Source organism: Panthera pardus, unplaced genomic scaffold, assembly GCF_024362965.1.
Source record: "Panthera pardus isolate Hobbes unplaced genomic scaffold, ASM2436296v1 HiC_scaffold_10, whole genome shotgun sequence".
Lineage (NCBI taxonomy): Eukaryota > Metazoa > Chordata > Mammalia > Carnivora > Felidae > Panthera > Panthera pardus.
In genome coordinates, this window is record NW_026526655.1 from 14,496,010 (window position 1) to 14,512,050 (window position 16,041).

The 16,041-nt window shown below is 47.2% G+C and overlaps 1 protein-coding gene across 3 annotated transcripts in view; it reads left to right on the forward strand.

Moving 5' to 3' along the window:
• The first annotated feature begins 3,243 nt into the window (after window positions 1–3,243).
• The window catches only part of AP1S3 (adaptor related protein complex 1 subunit sigma 3), a 59,125-nt gene continuing 46,327 nt past the window's right edge, over window positions 3,244–16,041 (forward strand). The window contains exon 1 of one of the 3 annotated variants that reach the window (XM_019445788.2): window positions 3,244–3,407. In XM_019445788.2, the coding sequence (XP_019301333.1) occupies window positions 3,405–3,407 (3 nt within the window). In that variant the 5' untranslated portion in view covers window positions 3,244–3,404. Of the gene's footprint in view, window positions 3,408–15,019; window positions 15,431–16,041 lie in introns of those variants that run through there. The other 2 variants (XR_002078974.2, XM_019445787.2) reach the window with 2 other exon arrangements.

Below are 16,041 nucleotides of genomic sequence, written 5' to 3' on the forward strand. Positions count from 1 at the left end.
TTACATAAGATGGCTTTGAAGTTGGCCTCTCTTTTATTGCTTCCTTTATTTTTTAACCTTGTAGCTTGACCCCTCCCAGTTTCTGGAAAGTTAGTATTTTGGTTTACGGATTATCATGGTTTTACTTTTATTTTCATGTCCCTAATTTCTCCCCCTCCCCCACCTCCCTGGTTGGTGGTGGCTTTTACTGCTTTCTCTCCATCTTCTGTCACCCTGTAGTTCCGGAGCGATCTGAGAAGTGAAACTCATAAATCGAGTCGATCTCTTGCCAGGGCATTGTGTTGTGAATAAACGTACACGTACAGAATTGCGTTCGCCTGCTCTCAACCTCATCCGAAGCACGTTAGCACACTGTGCACGCTGGTCTCTTTCTATAACAGTAAATTTCGAATCTAAAGACCTCATCCGGATTGCAGCAGGGGGCCTCTTTCTCCAGTGGACCGTCTTGAGCTACAGGCCTCTGGGTCGTCCTTGGGGTCAGTCTCATTGTTGGCAGACCTGATGTGGAGTTCAAAAGGGAGCAAAGGTGGGATAGAGAAGCAAGACCCCAAAATGCAAGTTATTCCTCAGGGGCGCCTGGATGGCTCAGTTGGTTGAGCGTCTGACTCTCGGCTTCGGCTCAGGTGGTGATCTCACGGTTCATGGGTTCCAGCCCCACGTAGGGTCTGTGATGGCAGCGCAGAGCCTGCTTCAGGTTCTCTCTCCCCCTCTTTCCGTTGCTCCCCCACTCGCACTCACTCTTTTTCTCTTTCTCAAAATAAATAAGTCAGCCTGAAAAGATGCAAGTTATTCCTCTGAGACATATGGGCGTTCTGAATAAACATCGCTTACCACCCACTGCTGTGTCCCACTGTCACGTATGAGGCTTCGGGGGGAACCAGCTTGAGGCTTGGTGCCATGAGACCAGCCTTAGCTCTCCCTCTTCTTCGCCACCTGTGCCTGCTTCGGTCTCACCACCTCTGTGTTCAGGCTCTCATCTGGACAATGGGCACAGTACCCCCCAATCCCAAGCAGCATCAGCGCCTGACATGGGGCTCGATCTCAGGAACTGTGAGATCATGACCTGAGTCAAAATCAAGAGGCAGACACTCAACCAACTGAGCCACCCAGGCGCCCCAAGATGCTAACGGTTTTGAAGTCAAACTCCCCTCATTTTCTAATCAAACTTTCCCTAACACAGGCTACTCTGCGAGGGAGCTTTCTCTCACTCTAATCTTTTACCTAACCCTCTCGGCAGGACCACAGGGATTTCTTTATCTTTCATGTACACCACTGATACTCCAGCTCTTTCTACTAGCAACAAAACCCTCAAAGCAGAGGGCGCTGGGTGCTTTTCATAGGCTCAGCAAGGCAAGTGGGGTAGGGCTGTGCGCCGCCCTGAAGTCAGTGGAAGGAAAAAGACCCGCAAAGGTTACGGTTGAACCGGGTGAAGTCGAAAGGCCAAAGATAGGCAGAAAGCACACCCCGGGGTGACAATCAGAAGTTTGAAAGCAGCTCTCCTGAATTCACAGTAAATTATGGAGCATCTGTCAGAAGGCACACTCACCCCATTGGGATGGGGCATAAATTGTTACATATCCTCTTCCAGAATCCTCTGGAAGATGCCACAACACCAGGGAAGGAAGCCAACAGGAGGCGTGAAGTGTGATGGAGGTGAGCTTTCTGAGAACTTTGCGGTTGCCATCTTGGGGGCTGTAAGCCCTGTACGTGATGCCCTAAAGCAGAGAAGGCCCACGGGCTTCTGGTTCCTGCCATCTCTCTGACGTCCTATCACTTAAGTCCAGCCACAGAGGTCCCCTTTGGGGTCTTTCGAAAAGGACAACTCTCTTCTTTTCCTTCCAAGCACCGGCTTTTCACCTCCAGGTCTTACATCACTGCCTCAGGGGCATCCTTCACCTGCCCCCCTAGGCTCAAGGTACATAGCCTTCCCTGAGCCCATCCCAGCCACCTGTACCCACCTTCCTTAGAATCCTGTCACCCACTTAACAGTCATCTTACTTTATAATTATTATCTTGAATCATCATTATTTACCGGTTTATTATCTGTTGTCCCACAAGAGACTATAAGCTTCCAAAGACTGGCTGGCTCAGTCGAAAGAGCAGGTGATTCTTGATCGAGGTCGTTGAGTAGGAGCCCCACATTGGGTGTAGAATTTACTTAAATAAATAAAGATGAAAATAAAAAGCTTCATGAGTTCACGAGCCCCACATTGGGTGTAGAGATTCCTTACATAAATAAACATTAAAAAAAAAAAGCTTCAGAAGAAAGACAGCTTGTTTCTTCTCAGCTGGCCCCCCATGCCCCTTCTGTAGGACCCGGCACAGAGTTAGCACTGATAAATGTGTCACCAGTGCAAGGACGGACGGAGCACGCCTTCTAGCCCATCTTCTCAGCCCACACCCCGTGGAAATTACACAGTAAATCCTAGGAAGGTCTTTCAGCAATTTTGGCCTCCAGGGAGCACCCGGGCAAAGGTTTTTAACCTTTCCGCACGGATCTCTTCAGGTATTTGACAAAACCAACAGCCTCTCCCAAAAGCACGTACACACACACCAAAAACTCTGCTTACAACGTGGGGGTCTGGACACTCCTACCGCCCCAGGTAAAAACTCCAGGCTTAAGAAACATCAAGCGGAGAAGGGAAGAGACTGGACATTCGACGCCACCAAGTCTTAGGAGAGACGTCCTAAAACCGGGCCTGTATAAAATGACCTATGTCCTCGGATTGCAGCATTAAAAAAATACACAAAGACGGGAAGAAATCGGGAATGGGTGGTGGGGGGGGGGGGGGGTGGCAAGGGATCGCTTCTAGTTCCGGCTCTGCCAGCCGCTCCCTCCCTTCTCGGTTTAGGACAAGCCAGCAGCGTCTGCCACGTTCCCTAAGGGTATCTGCAAGTGCTGGGGGCAGATGCACATTTCTGGAACACAGGAATAACATATTCCCCGGGGCAGAATCAGGAAAGCAGCCGCCCCCTCAGGGGTCCCTGCTCAGGGGTTCCCAGTGGCCCGGGGTGCAGAGGCGGGGGCAGGTGCTTATGCACCTGCCACAGCCTGCGAGCCAGGCTGGGAGGGCTGGGGGGGGGGTGTGTGGGGAGGAGGGAGAGGAGGTGGAGGAGGGAGGGGAGGAAGTAGTGGAGAGACGGAAGGAGGGGAGGGAGAAAGCAGGGGAGGAGGGAGTGGAGGAGGGAGAGGGGAGGGGCGGAGGGAGGGAGGGGAGCCGCGCGGGGAGGAGTCTGCAAACTTTCAGTTCGAGGGCATTGTGGGAAGCAGCCATGGTCTGAGGCGGGCGCCTCACCTGTCAGCCTCCGGCTCCTGCGCTCGCCTCGCGCCCTGGTGACCCCCGCTCCTCGCTCGCCGCTCGCTCCTGGGCGGCCGGGGAGGGGGCGGCGGAGGCCCGGCCACCATGGTGAGTGACCCGGGGGCGCGCGCCGGCGGGAGGCACCTGCGGCGGCCGCCGGGGGGACCCCGGGGTCCCGGTCCGCCGCCCGACGGTGCGGACGCGCGGGCCCCTCGGGGCCACAGGCGCGCTCCTTCATTCATTGGCTCGTTCGCTGAGCGCGGGGTCAGTGCCAGGCGCGCGCGGCCAGGTGCAGGGTGTCGCGGGGGACGCGGGGGACCTTCGCTGGCAGGGGGGTTACCTTCTGGGAGGAGGGTGTGGAGACGAGATGGGGAGCCGGGTGGCAGACCGGGGAAGTAAAGGTAACCGCCACGAGTGAGTGCTCCCCAAGTCTCCAGTACCACCGGATGGCGGAGGGGAGAGGCCCCTCGGGAGGAGATCGCGGAGCAGGCCCTTTGCGGGAGGTGACATCTCAGATGCCCGAGATCCCGCAGGGGCCATGCAGGTGGTGGGAGCCGAGAGGGAGCAAAGAGGAGCGAGAAGAAATCCTTGCTTGTGGCAAAAAGAGAGAGAGAGGGGCCAGGTCCAGTTGAGGCGGGTCGTTAGAAGCCAAGTTAAGGAGTTTGGGTTTTATTCTAACTTAGTTGAGCCCTGGGAGCCTTTTAGCGAGATTACTGGTCTCATCTCATCCCTTCTACACGCAAAAAAAAAAAAAAAAAAAAAAAAAAAAAAAAAAAAATGCCTGTGGCTGTTGGCGGAGTCGCCTGAAGGACGCGAGTGCGAGGAGGGGTTTCAAAAAAAGTAGAAACAAGGAGACCAGTTCCAGCGCCCCAGGTGAGAGGTCGTGACCTGCCCTCGGGTGGAAGCAAGAGCTTCAGGCGCCTCTTCCGTTGCCTTCTGTCCAGAGCTAGCGTTTTGACAGTGAGGTGGCCTGAACTGTGCCAGTCGCACTTCCGCAGGTGAGCTCAGGTCCCACATCTAAGTAGGAACAGAAGCGACCGGCGGTCTGAGGGCTTGAGGGCCCGCTGCGGGCTGGGCAGGAGATAGTCAAGGACATCAGTGGAATGCTAGGCCCCTGGACGCAAAGACCACAGATCCTGGCCCCGGGGAGAGGCCTGGCTGCACAGGCCGGAGATGCCTCTTGTTGTTTGTTGAGGATTCCTTGTAAATACAGCACGGTGTAAAAAGGAGGCTGTAAATAATGGAGCAGCTCTGTTCGTTTGCTCGGGTTTCCCAAGGAACAAGGTGACAGCGTGCAGAGCTCGCCAGCATCACTTGCCTGCTGGAGGGGTGGAGGTGGGAATGAACTGGGGCAGGGTCCTCCCTCTAGACAACACTTGCCGTGGAGTTGTGTTGTTTTTCTTGCCGGTGTCGTATGATCAGGTAGTCAGAAATGTGTGCAGAAATGTGTGGCTTTACCACCAGGCCTCGCCCAACCAGAAATGTTCATGTGATTGAGCACTTCGGATAGGCCCAGCGGGATGCTCAACCCTACCATTCACCATCTCAGGCAATTCCTGATGAAAGTGAGTGTTCTGCTCTTTGCATTTTACCTGCTCTGACCCGTTTTTAGCAATGTGGCCCTGGACGGTCTCTTGACCTCTCTATGCCACTTGGCTTATTTGTAAAGCGAAGATTGTAAGTGTTCCAAACTTGTTAGAAGGGGTTCTCCACGTGCACCCTAAGGAGTCCCTGAAACTTTTCAGAGATCCACAAGACCCGAGGAATTTCATAATAGTTTATAACAGCACTATGACATGTGCCTTTTTCACATTCATTCCTACATGACCGTGTGCGGAGTTTGCTTGAGACTAACATGTCCCGGGATTATGTGACAGATTGAATAGGGACACAGCTAGGAGAGTCCAGCTGTCTTCTATTGAGCCAGACATTGAGAAGATTTGAAAAAAAATGTAAACTAGGGGCACCTGGGTGGCTCTGTCACTTGGGCTCAGGTCATGATCTTAGGTTCGTGAGTTTGAGCCCCACATCAGGCTGTCAGCACAGAGCCCGCTCTGGATCCTCTGTCTCCCTTTCTTTGCCCCCCCCCCCCCCCCCCATGCTCTCACTCTCAAAAATAAATTAAAAAGAAAACGTTTAAATTTTACAAAAAGAAAAACTATAACCATACATAACCTACATAAATAAAAGGTCTTTGGAGCTGTCTATTTTTAAGAGTGTGAAGGAGTCACAGGCAGGTTCCGTGAGTCAATGCAAGCGAACGCGTTTAGGGCAGTATCTTTGCCCCCGTCCGAGCTCGGGGACTATAACGTCTCCTCCGTTATTACTGCCACGTGCTGGGAAGAACCTTCTTGGTGAGGGCCACTTTGTGACCCTCTGTCTTTCTCCTGCTCCGTTCTTGACTCCTGCCAACTCTTCCCTTAGGAAACTGAAAGGTGCTTACGCGGTCCTACTTGCTCCCTCCGTACAGGAGATGGTTCTTCATCCCTGTGGCCGTGGGCCAGGTTTCTAGCACAGGGATTCTATACCTCCTGAATCTGGGGCCTGGGTTTTTATCGGAATTGTCTTGTTTGAATCAACTTTGCACCCTGTCTTTGTTTTAGAAACCTCTGCCCTGGGAAGCAATGAGAGGGTTATTGTGTTTCAGGGATCCCCGTGGCTTCTGAGCACAGTGTATTTAAACATCTTAGTGGGAAGCCTTTACTGTTGGATGGTTGACAATGTTGGTGGAGGAAGGAGGATTTTCTTTTATTTGTTTGTTTATTTATTTTTTTTCCTGTAAGAAGATAGCAGTGAGGATTTAGAGGGTGAAGTTTGAAGGGCTGTGGGGACGCCTTGACTAAAATGCAAGCGGGACCTTGCTTTATGCAGTCCATATGCTTCGGATAAGTTGAAATGGCTTTTAAAACCACGTTGCAAACAAAATAGAGGAATTACCCATTGAAAGAAACTCCAGGGGTGACCCATTTTTGAAATATGAAGAATCATCCTCTTGCGATGCAAATGATCATAATGGACGCTGCTTATATCTAAAGTAAGATCCACTTATGCTAAAAACAAAAAGGTCGAAGATTCTTTGGTGTGATTTTAAATCTTAGTTTAGAGAGAGACTTTCCAGAGCTGAACTGGGAAGCCAGTTCTTGATCAGCGTTGACGTCAGTCAGTTTGAAACAGCACGAGGGCACCTTCTCCTAAATCAAGTACATCAGAGTTCCCCGTGTTCGTCCTAATCTCACCGTATTGCCTGGAAACAGGAAGGATGAAGAGGGTTGCAGAGGGCTGAGGAGGGAGAAATCTAACTATGAACCTGTAGATCCTGCTATGATCCCGCCTCCCTACCCAGTATATCAATTTAATCGTCCAAGGCTTAAGTGAACTGTAATAAGCACGTAGTTATTTAGGCAGTTTAAGTTCTAGTTCCAGGGTGAAGTAGTTTATTACAGCAAGGAGCACTTTCCTGCTCCAAAGCCTCGTGTGAGCTGCTGGGCAGCCATTAGTGGGGGGGGAGGGGGTTGGGAAGAAGGGAGGGAGGGCAATGTGGCCTCCGTGGTGGGTCAGTTATCCCCAGAGGCGAGACCACAGACAGCCCTTCCCCCAGGTCTCCCAACAACACCAGTGAGACTTGTGTTTACCCGACCCCAGGATTGTGATTCCTGAGTTCCCATTCCTGGTTTCTGTGGCCAATAATGTCAACAGCTTATGATTTTTGTGTGACATTTTACAAACAGCTGGAAGGAAATGGTCAGCAGATTGTGTACTTGCCACAGGGTATTTTCGATGTGTGTCTGTTTGGGTCCCATGAGTGATTTCATTATTGACTAAGATGTAACAGATAAAGCGAAGCCCATCCCCCAACACAAAGGACGAAAACTCCTTGAAGAGCCCCCAGAGATAAGCATTTTGGGATCTCCCCATGACCCATTCCTTTGATGATATTTTGTTGTTACTATGGCCAGGCCAGAGGTTCTTGCAGTGATCGGAGACTTCACTGGGGTTACTTCTTCCCTGGGGCCTGCCCGTGCCTATCCTAGCCATTTACCTGGGAGAAACTCCCTTTGGACCATCTGGAGCCCCCAGATCCTGTGCTGTGAGAGAATGCGCAGGGTAACCAGAAGCCAAGCCCCTCAGGCCTCCCAGGGCAGCTCTGACCTGTCTCGCCAGCACCCTGACCGGCCAGAGGAACTGTGCTGATTACGTGGCTGCTGATAGCAGGATAAACGGTGACTTTTAACAATGAAAAGGAAGCGCTACAAATCATTTAAGTTAGAAACGAAATGCCGTTGAATGTTATGAGGAAGCTGGCCTTCGAAAAAGCTCCGACCACGTCCCGAGCCCGGGAACTTTCCGACAGGTAGAAGTGAGTTCTGAAAAAGCTCTGACTAGTTTCTGCAAAGCGCCCGGGGGAAAATGATCAAGTGTCCGGGAGTCTGTCAGTGCGATGGGCCACTGACCTGCAGTACAAGAATAAGGGCACTCAGGATTTCCTATGTTCATGTCCTTGTCGGATCCTCTCTTAGTAGGGCTTCCGGGCTGGTGAGAAAGGATGGGTGTGAGGTGGGGTTCGCTGCGTACTTAAATGCTGCAGGAGGCTTCTGGCCGCCCTGGGTTATTAAAGAGGAGAAGCTAAGGCCATGGTTTGCAAGCTGGGCCGCCTCGTACTTGGTCTTGTAGAGAGCGGACGTCAAGGGATAATCATGACTTGCACAGATCATTTTAGATTTAAAACTTCTTTGCACTAAAACACGAATGGGGGTGCCTGGGTAGCTCATTGGTTAAGCGTCCGACTATTGATTTCGGGTCAGGTCACCCTCTCACGGTGTGTGGGATGGAGCAGCCCATGTCGTGCACTGTGCTGACAGCACGGACCTGCCTCGGATTCTCTCCTCTCTCTGCCTCTCCCCCACTTGTGCGCGTGCGTGTGTACGTTATCTCTCTCAAAAATAAGTAAACATTAAAAAAACTCACAAATGCGTTTGAGTCCACGCTGCAGAATTCATACACACTTTAAAGATAAAAAAAAAAAACCTAAGAAGTAGCTTGTGTATGGCTAGTTGCTTAAGACTAGCACTCTACATCTCACAAGGCTACCTGCCTTTTTTGCTGTCTCGGTGATTTGGGTCGAAAAGGTTGAGATGGTGTTCGAAGACGGGGTCAGAAAAATTTTTCTGTAAAGGGCTGGATCGTAAGTATTTTAGGCTTTGTGGGCCCTAAAGTCTCTGTCACTGTCACTTAACCCTTCTATTATAGAGTGAAAGCAGCCATGGATGAGATGCAAATGGGTGTGGCTATGTTTCAATAAAACTTTATTTATAAACAAAGGGGGCGGGCCAGAATCGGGCTATCGGCTGTAGTTTGTTGACTTACGTTCTAAAGTAACTTCCATTCATTCACTATATATTTGACAAGTGAATTGGGCACCTGCCCCAGGACAGGCAGTGCACCAGGTAGGACTGGCTATATAATTTGTCACACCTAATACAAAATGAAAATGTAAGGTCCCTTGCTCAAAAAACTGTTGAGAATTTCAAGATGACTGCAGAGCACTAAACTAAGGACTTGCTCTAGGCAAGAACCCTGTGTCCATGGAAACCAGCCCTGGGTCTAGGCCCCGGGGTTGTGTTAAATAAACCAGAAACTCCTTGCTGTCCTGGAGCCCATGTTCTTGGTAGAAAGTTCTCGAAACTTTCTAAATATTTTGTACCAATGACACAGAAGAGGATATTATAAAGCATTCATAAATCGTCCTCTCATTTTTTTACTTGATGGACGTTGCAGGTGTTTCTGATGTGGGCAATGTGGGACCCTGTGGGAGCATGTGGAATTGGGGGCAGTCCTGGTGTTGGTGGCCACTTCAGGCCCTGCAATTTCACCCCTTCTCAGCCTGAGGAGGTGGGTCCATTCATCGGGCCAACTCAGCTGGCCCTTGGTCACTTCCTGAAGCAGTTGTGACTGGACAGAGAGTTCAGGAACCATGTCCTTCTCCCATATCCCCTTGGGTACAGGACATCGAGGCTTCCCCAGCCCGTTCCAGGTTTGCCCTAAAAGTCCAGGTGTGGTGTAGTTTGTCAGTGTAAATCCTGTACATTAGTTCCCCATTTGTGTAAAATGAGACCCATACGCCCGTGTAAAAACTGGAGACTTCCAGGAGGATATGAAAGAAACAATGATTATTCCTGGGAAGGGCTCTAAGCATCCAGTGTGATACGTTTTCACTTCGTATTGTATGTTTTATTAGATACTTCAGTTCTCTCCATTTGAATGTTAATTATCTTCTAAATTGTATGAAAAATAACTTTTAAAAATATCTCCATTTACATTAGTCCTCCAGCAAGACTCTGTTTGGTTTTTCCCTGTGTTTTGTAACTTTTTCTTAAAGTTTATTTATTTTGAGAGAGAGAGAGCACAAGCAGGTGAGGGGCAGAGAGGAGGGGAGACAGAATCCTAAGCAGTCTCCGTGCCTAATGGCACAGAGCCTGATGCGGGGCTTGAACTCATGAATAGTGAGATCATGACCTGAACCGGAGATCAAGAGTCAGACACTTAATTGACTGAGCCACCCAGGTGCCCTGCGTGTTTTGGAACTTCTTAAGGTTGGATGTGTCTGGAATTGGGATGTAGGCAGAAGTTTCCTGAAATCACACACACACACACACACACACACAGGCTTTCTCTCTGACTTGAGCTCTTGGCCAGCCTTCTGAGACTCCTATTAGTACCTGTTTTCATATGAGAACTGAGAAAACCTGAGGGGAAAAATGTGAACCATCTTTCTCACTTCAGTGACTCTGAAAACTTTTGGTAACAATGTAGAATAATGTTTCTAGTCACTTCAGAGAGGACTGAACCATTCAAGTAGAGAGATGGGTTGGCAGATCACCTAAGGTTGGCCTTCCTGCATTCAGTAAAGAACCGAACATTCCAGCAAGATTAAGAAGTCACATCCCTGAAAAAGTCAGGAAGGCCCCATCAAATGTGGCATCAGATAACGACTGTCACTGACTTGTTCTGCCCCTGATTTCAGTGTCTGCTGCATATCCCCAGCTTCCCAAGCCTTCCTTTAAAAAAAAAAAAAAAAAAAAAGGACAAAAAAAAAAAAGGCAGCAACTTTTCGTTATATGGAGGTGAAGCTGTAAAAGGCTGGAAAAAAAGGTTTCCTTGAAGAGAAATGTCCGAATTTCATCAGGTGACAGAACGTGTTACTGGAAGACACATCTCTGTTGTGAAAACGTTCAGCTGCTGGTTCCCTGTAGAAGTGACACGCGGGGCATTTTGCCCAGCTTCCCCCCACCCCCTAAAGCCTTCATGTGTTCATTTCCAGAGGCAGGTGTCAGATGTCAGTGCCATGTGTCCAGGAGGAGCACGTGATGAGGCCGACAGCCCCAAGCCCTGCATGTGTGCCTTGTGACCTTGACCACTTGGTTTATCCCTTTCACACAGGGCCCACTTCCTCGGTTTACCTGCAGATTGAATGAGATAATACAGTTCAAGCCCTTTGCATGCGGTCTGGCACCTGGAACACATTCCATAAACGTTAGCTAGGCTATTTTTAAGAGAAACAGGAAAAAACCCTAACAAAATGTTTAAAAAGGGTTATAAGTTGATTCCTGCCCCCCCCCCCCCCCAGGAAACTTATCTGAACCAATGAAATAAAGAAACAAAATATCATAGACTGTAAACACCGGGGAGATGGGAGAAGGTGAGGGTTTTTGTAGTATCACAGTGTTTTTCCAATATGATTCAAAACCCAGTGTATGTATAGGACATTTTTCTTTTATTTCCTAAATAAGTACTTTCAGTTTCTTTACTAAGAAGCTGAAACCTCAATTCTAAGTGCACTGCACATGCATCCAACCTTTTAAAGTTTATTCGGCCTCATGACTTTTATACTTTAAGGATTCAGATAACCTAGTCTATATCAACAGTCTTGGTAAAAAAATAAATAAATAAATAAGCGGGAGAGGGAAGACTTGACTATATAGCAAGCCAGGTCTTTCTCTCAGATTGAACCTGAGCTTTGAAAGAGGATGATGGATGTGCCATTGCCCACCTCCTAACAAATTTTGTTCGCTGGTGTAGACCTTGTTGTCAAGGTATAAAGGTGCGAGGGACAGATTTTTATTGAGTTCTGAGTAGTCTCCAGTAGGAGGAAAATGGAAGTTCTTAATAAACATTGAAGTGGTCATTACCATCGAGGTTAGCATATTAAGCATAGCCTCTTAAAGTTCCTGATCACAAAAAAATTCACATTAAGAATGATTGAATGAGCATCACTATGAAATACGAATAGGGTCCCAAGTTATTCATGTTTCGTTGGACTTCAAAGTCATACTGAATGTTGCCTGACATTTCTACCCACCATTTCCAGTTATCTTTTTGGTCCTTAAATGATTTGAAACAGAACCAAAGGCCGGTCTGCCTCTCAAAAGACTCTAGAAGAAAATCTAATTGGAGTTATAGTTACTCTAAGACAAAAGTGAAGCAATTAACAGGTATTGTTGGTATGTTCTAAATTGATTGCTCTGCCCAGAGGAAGTTAATGAATGGAGAAATCATACGTGAATCACTTCTCAGGCTTTTTTTTTTTTTTTTTTTTCTCCTCACTTGTGAATCCTTGAGCTCTTTTAACTGGGGAGGTTATTAGAAAAGAAAACCCAGGGGCTCCTTGGTGGCTCAGTTGGTTGAGTGTCTGACTTTGGCTCAGGTCATGATCGCACAGTTCACAAGTTTGAGCCCCGCGTCGGGCTCTGTGCTGACAGCTCAGAGCCTGGAGCCTCTTCGGATTCTGTGTCTCCCTCTCTCTCTGCCCCTCCCCTTCCCCCCGCCTCGCTTGTGCTCTGTCTCTCTGCCTCTCTCTCTCTCAAAAGTAAGTAAACATTAAAAAAATAAATACAAAAAAAGAAAAGAAAAACCCACAAGTGTAGATCTGTTTCTTGATTGCAAGATATGTGTGTTGTGGGGAAGAAATTTCTCACATGCGCAGGAGTGGATGATTAAGCACTTGAAGTATATTGTTCAGATTATATAATTGCTGCAGGAACAGGACACGGTATGAGCTCACGGGAGAGATGGGCACTGGGCTGAGACCAGAAGGGCAGGACGATCCTGCCTGCAGCTTTTCAGAAGAGCACGTACTGTAGATATGCATGTGAGTGGGAAGGGCTCATAAGCAGGCCGTAGAGACAGGCAGTTTGAGGGAAATGCAAGTCCTGGAGGAGAGCCTGGTTTCTCATCGACTCCACCTTCTCCAACTTTGCTCGTCCATCAGCCCCAGTGGGACAGGATTCATCCAGTATCATCTGGGAATGAGTGGATTTTCCAGAGAGCAAAATGGACAAACTTTTTTTTTTTTTTTTTTTAGTTTTAGAGTTAAAAAAGTGTTAATACCCTCCTCAAGCATTTGGGGAAGTTCATCAGAAGTAGTTTGAAGCAGCCTCACTTCCCTGCTTGGTTTTGGGGATGAGTTAGTTGCCTTCTAAGCAGCCAAAGTACAATGGTACAGAAATTGCAGGTGTATTTAGGATGCGTGTGTGTGTGTGTGTGTGTGTGTTTTATCTCCGAGTGGGTTAGTTCCTTTAAAATACTGGGGTGCCTGGGTGGCTCAGTCGGTTAAGCGTCTGACCGGCTCAGGGCATGATCTCTCGGTTTGTGAGTCCGAGCCCCGTGTTGGGCTCTTGTGCTGACAGCTTACAGCCTGGAGCCTGCTTCGGACTCTGTGTCCCCTTGTCTCTCTGCTCCTGCCCCATTCATACTCTGACTCTCTCTTTCTCAAAAATAAATAAACATTAAAATACCATCTGCTGTTCCTTCCCTCCACTACCCTGTATGTCTGCCCCCAAACTCTCTTCCTCCAATCACTTTCATGTATGTTTCAAGAAGGAAAGTTCATTTTTAAAAAAAAGTTTATTTTAAGAGAGGGGAGGGGCGGAGGAGAGAATCCCAGGCAGGTTCTGCACTGTCAGCATAGAGCCCAATGTGGGGTTCTGTCCCATGAGCCAAATCATGAGATCATGACCTGAGCTGAAATCAAGAGTCGGTCGCTTAACTGACCAGGCCACCCAGGCACCCCCAAGACAAGGGAAGCTCATTATAATAGCAGCTTAAGACAGATATCACTAGGAAGACAGAAGAACATAGCACTGGTAGGGGTTGCTGCATTGGGAATGAGAGAACTCAGGGCCGTCACCCGGCTATACCAATGACTGTGACCTTCACTGCTCTCCTGCCTTCCTGGCTCTGTTCTTGCTGCCACGTGAAGCAAGCTTGGACCTGAGGCATGATCTTAAAAACTCTTTCTGGCTCTCACAGTCTGTTACCTGCTGCAAGAAAATCCCATGTCTCTCTAAACCTAACGTACACTGTTTTCCGAATGTGTCAGAACCAGAAGCAGGGCGGGGGTGTGATGTTGAGTTGTTGATCCGTGTGTCTTTACGTTGCTGTTGATGCCTGACATGTCCTAGGTGCAACTTGCAGGTGCAGTTTCCATGTCTGCAGCTGGCCTGAAGGTCTGATGGTCGTCCCAACACTGAGGGGACATAACTAGGTGGTGAGTCATTGCATTCCTCACACATCTGTCTGTTTACAGCGCGTAAACGTCATGAGTGCATCGTTAAGTGCACGATCGTAAGTGCAATTTTGGCTTCAGTCAGCATAAGTGTAAAAGAAGCACAGCGTTATTATTCTGCTTTAGGTACAAATTTACTGAACACCTACTGTGGTCTAACCCTGGAAATGGAGATTATTAAGCGCTATGAGGGAAACAGAACTGATGATACTTCTGATCCCACGGGGAGGGAAACCTATAAATAGAGCAGTTTGTACTGCTAAACCATGGGTTTCTTCAAAGAACGTTGAAAAATGAAGATGTGGTCAGGAGGCACTAGGGTTCAGAGGGAAGTGTGAATCTGGAGAGAGGTTTTGAAAGGATGTTACAGACGTGCTTTGGTGATGAGTGTATTTCAGACACGGGGCTCGAAGGAGGAGCCAGCTGCTGAGGTGGGTCCCAGTAACACATGTTCTAGGGCCTGTAAGCAGATTGGCATGGCTGCATGGGGGAATGGGTTGGAAAACACACACACACACACACACACACACACACACACACACACACACCCCAAATACTTGGGAGCTAGATATCTCCCAAGAAAGAGTAGAGTACTTTGGTGCTTTGGTGGAGGGCATTGAAAGACAGGAGATTTTCTCTGTGCCATTCTGGAGGACAGTCCCGAAAGGTCTGTCTTTCCTGTTTTCTGTTCAGAACCATCATTTCACAGATGTGGAGTGTGAACAGTGGACAGGCACTGCTTGAGACAAACACCTAAATGAAATCTCCATCCCTCTGTAGTATTTTTAGATGGTAGGGGGTAGCGTGTGCACATATAGGTATAACTGATTTGAAGTTTTAAAGTGAAACAAAGTTTTTTGTTCATCTTGTTTGTATTGGTAACCACACCCATTTCTCGGAAGAATTTGAGCCTATCTTTGCCAATGATCATTTAAAAAAATTTTTTTAATATGAAATTTATTGTCAAATTGGTTTCCATACAACAATCAGTTTAAAAGAAAATTCAGGCAATAAATATTTATTGAGCAGCTGTTTGTCCATACCTATTAAAATTCAAGCCATTACACTTGCTCAAAAGTAAAAAAAAATTTAATTTTATTTATTTTTATTTATTTTGAGAGAAAGAGAGAAAGAGGGGGAGAGAGAAAGTGAATGGGGAGGGGCAGAGAGAGAGAGGGAGAGAGAGAATCCCAAGCAGGTTCTGCAAGGTCCACGCAGAGCCTGACATGGGGCTCGAACTCATGAAACCATGAGATCATGAGATCATGACCTGAGCCGAAGTTAAGAGCTGGATGCTTAACTGACTGAGCCACCCAGGTGCCCAGGCACATAAGGGACTGAAAGTGAAAACTTCAATTCTGGCTCCTTGTGTAAAGCTTTGGAAAGGACTTTTATTCTTTGTCAGTTGCAAGATAAGTAACTATTGGTCTGAGAAAAACAGTTTTTTAAAGTGTCCTTCTTTAAAATAATGTGCTTGTCTGATTAAGTGATGTTTATCCATATTTATCAGTTTCAGGGTCAAAATGCTGATACTCTAAAGACCACGCTAAATCTTTCCAACACAGTAATGGTGAGACTTTTTTTTTTAAATAAAACTACCCTTTCAATCCCATTTTCCTGAGCTCCTTCTTATAACCAGTGAGTATAATCATATTTTATCAGTAAGAGTTCAAAGAACAGAATATTTAAGATCAATAGGTTTGCAATAATTATTATATTTTTAGCAAATATTTACAACGTGAATGTTTCTAAAATATACTTCCAATTTAGAATTATATTCTGTACTACAGTCTTGACTATGGAAGCTAAAAATTTTAGACCTTGAGCAAAAGTGACCAAAAAAAAGGTCTAAACTTCTTTTTTGTTAACTGTGAAATAAGATAGTCATAAACACAGTAGGATTTCCTTTTTCTTAGAAAGCATCTTTTTTTCTCCCCAGTTTTATTAAGATATAATTGACCAAAGCATCTTGGGGTGGTATTTTTTTTTTGGTAACATCATAGAAAGATTTATAATTAAATATCAGTTTTACTGAAAATGCACACAATTATTTATGGGAGCCAATGACTTTAGAGTTTATTCCATAGCTACACGTTGCTAAAATTGGGTTTGATTTCTGAATTTTAAAGTAACTATTTAAAATGTTGCACAAGAAAAAGAAATGAGAAAACAGACTGTACT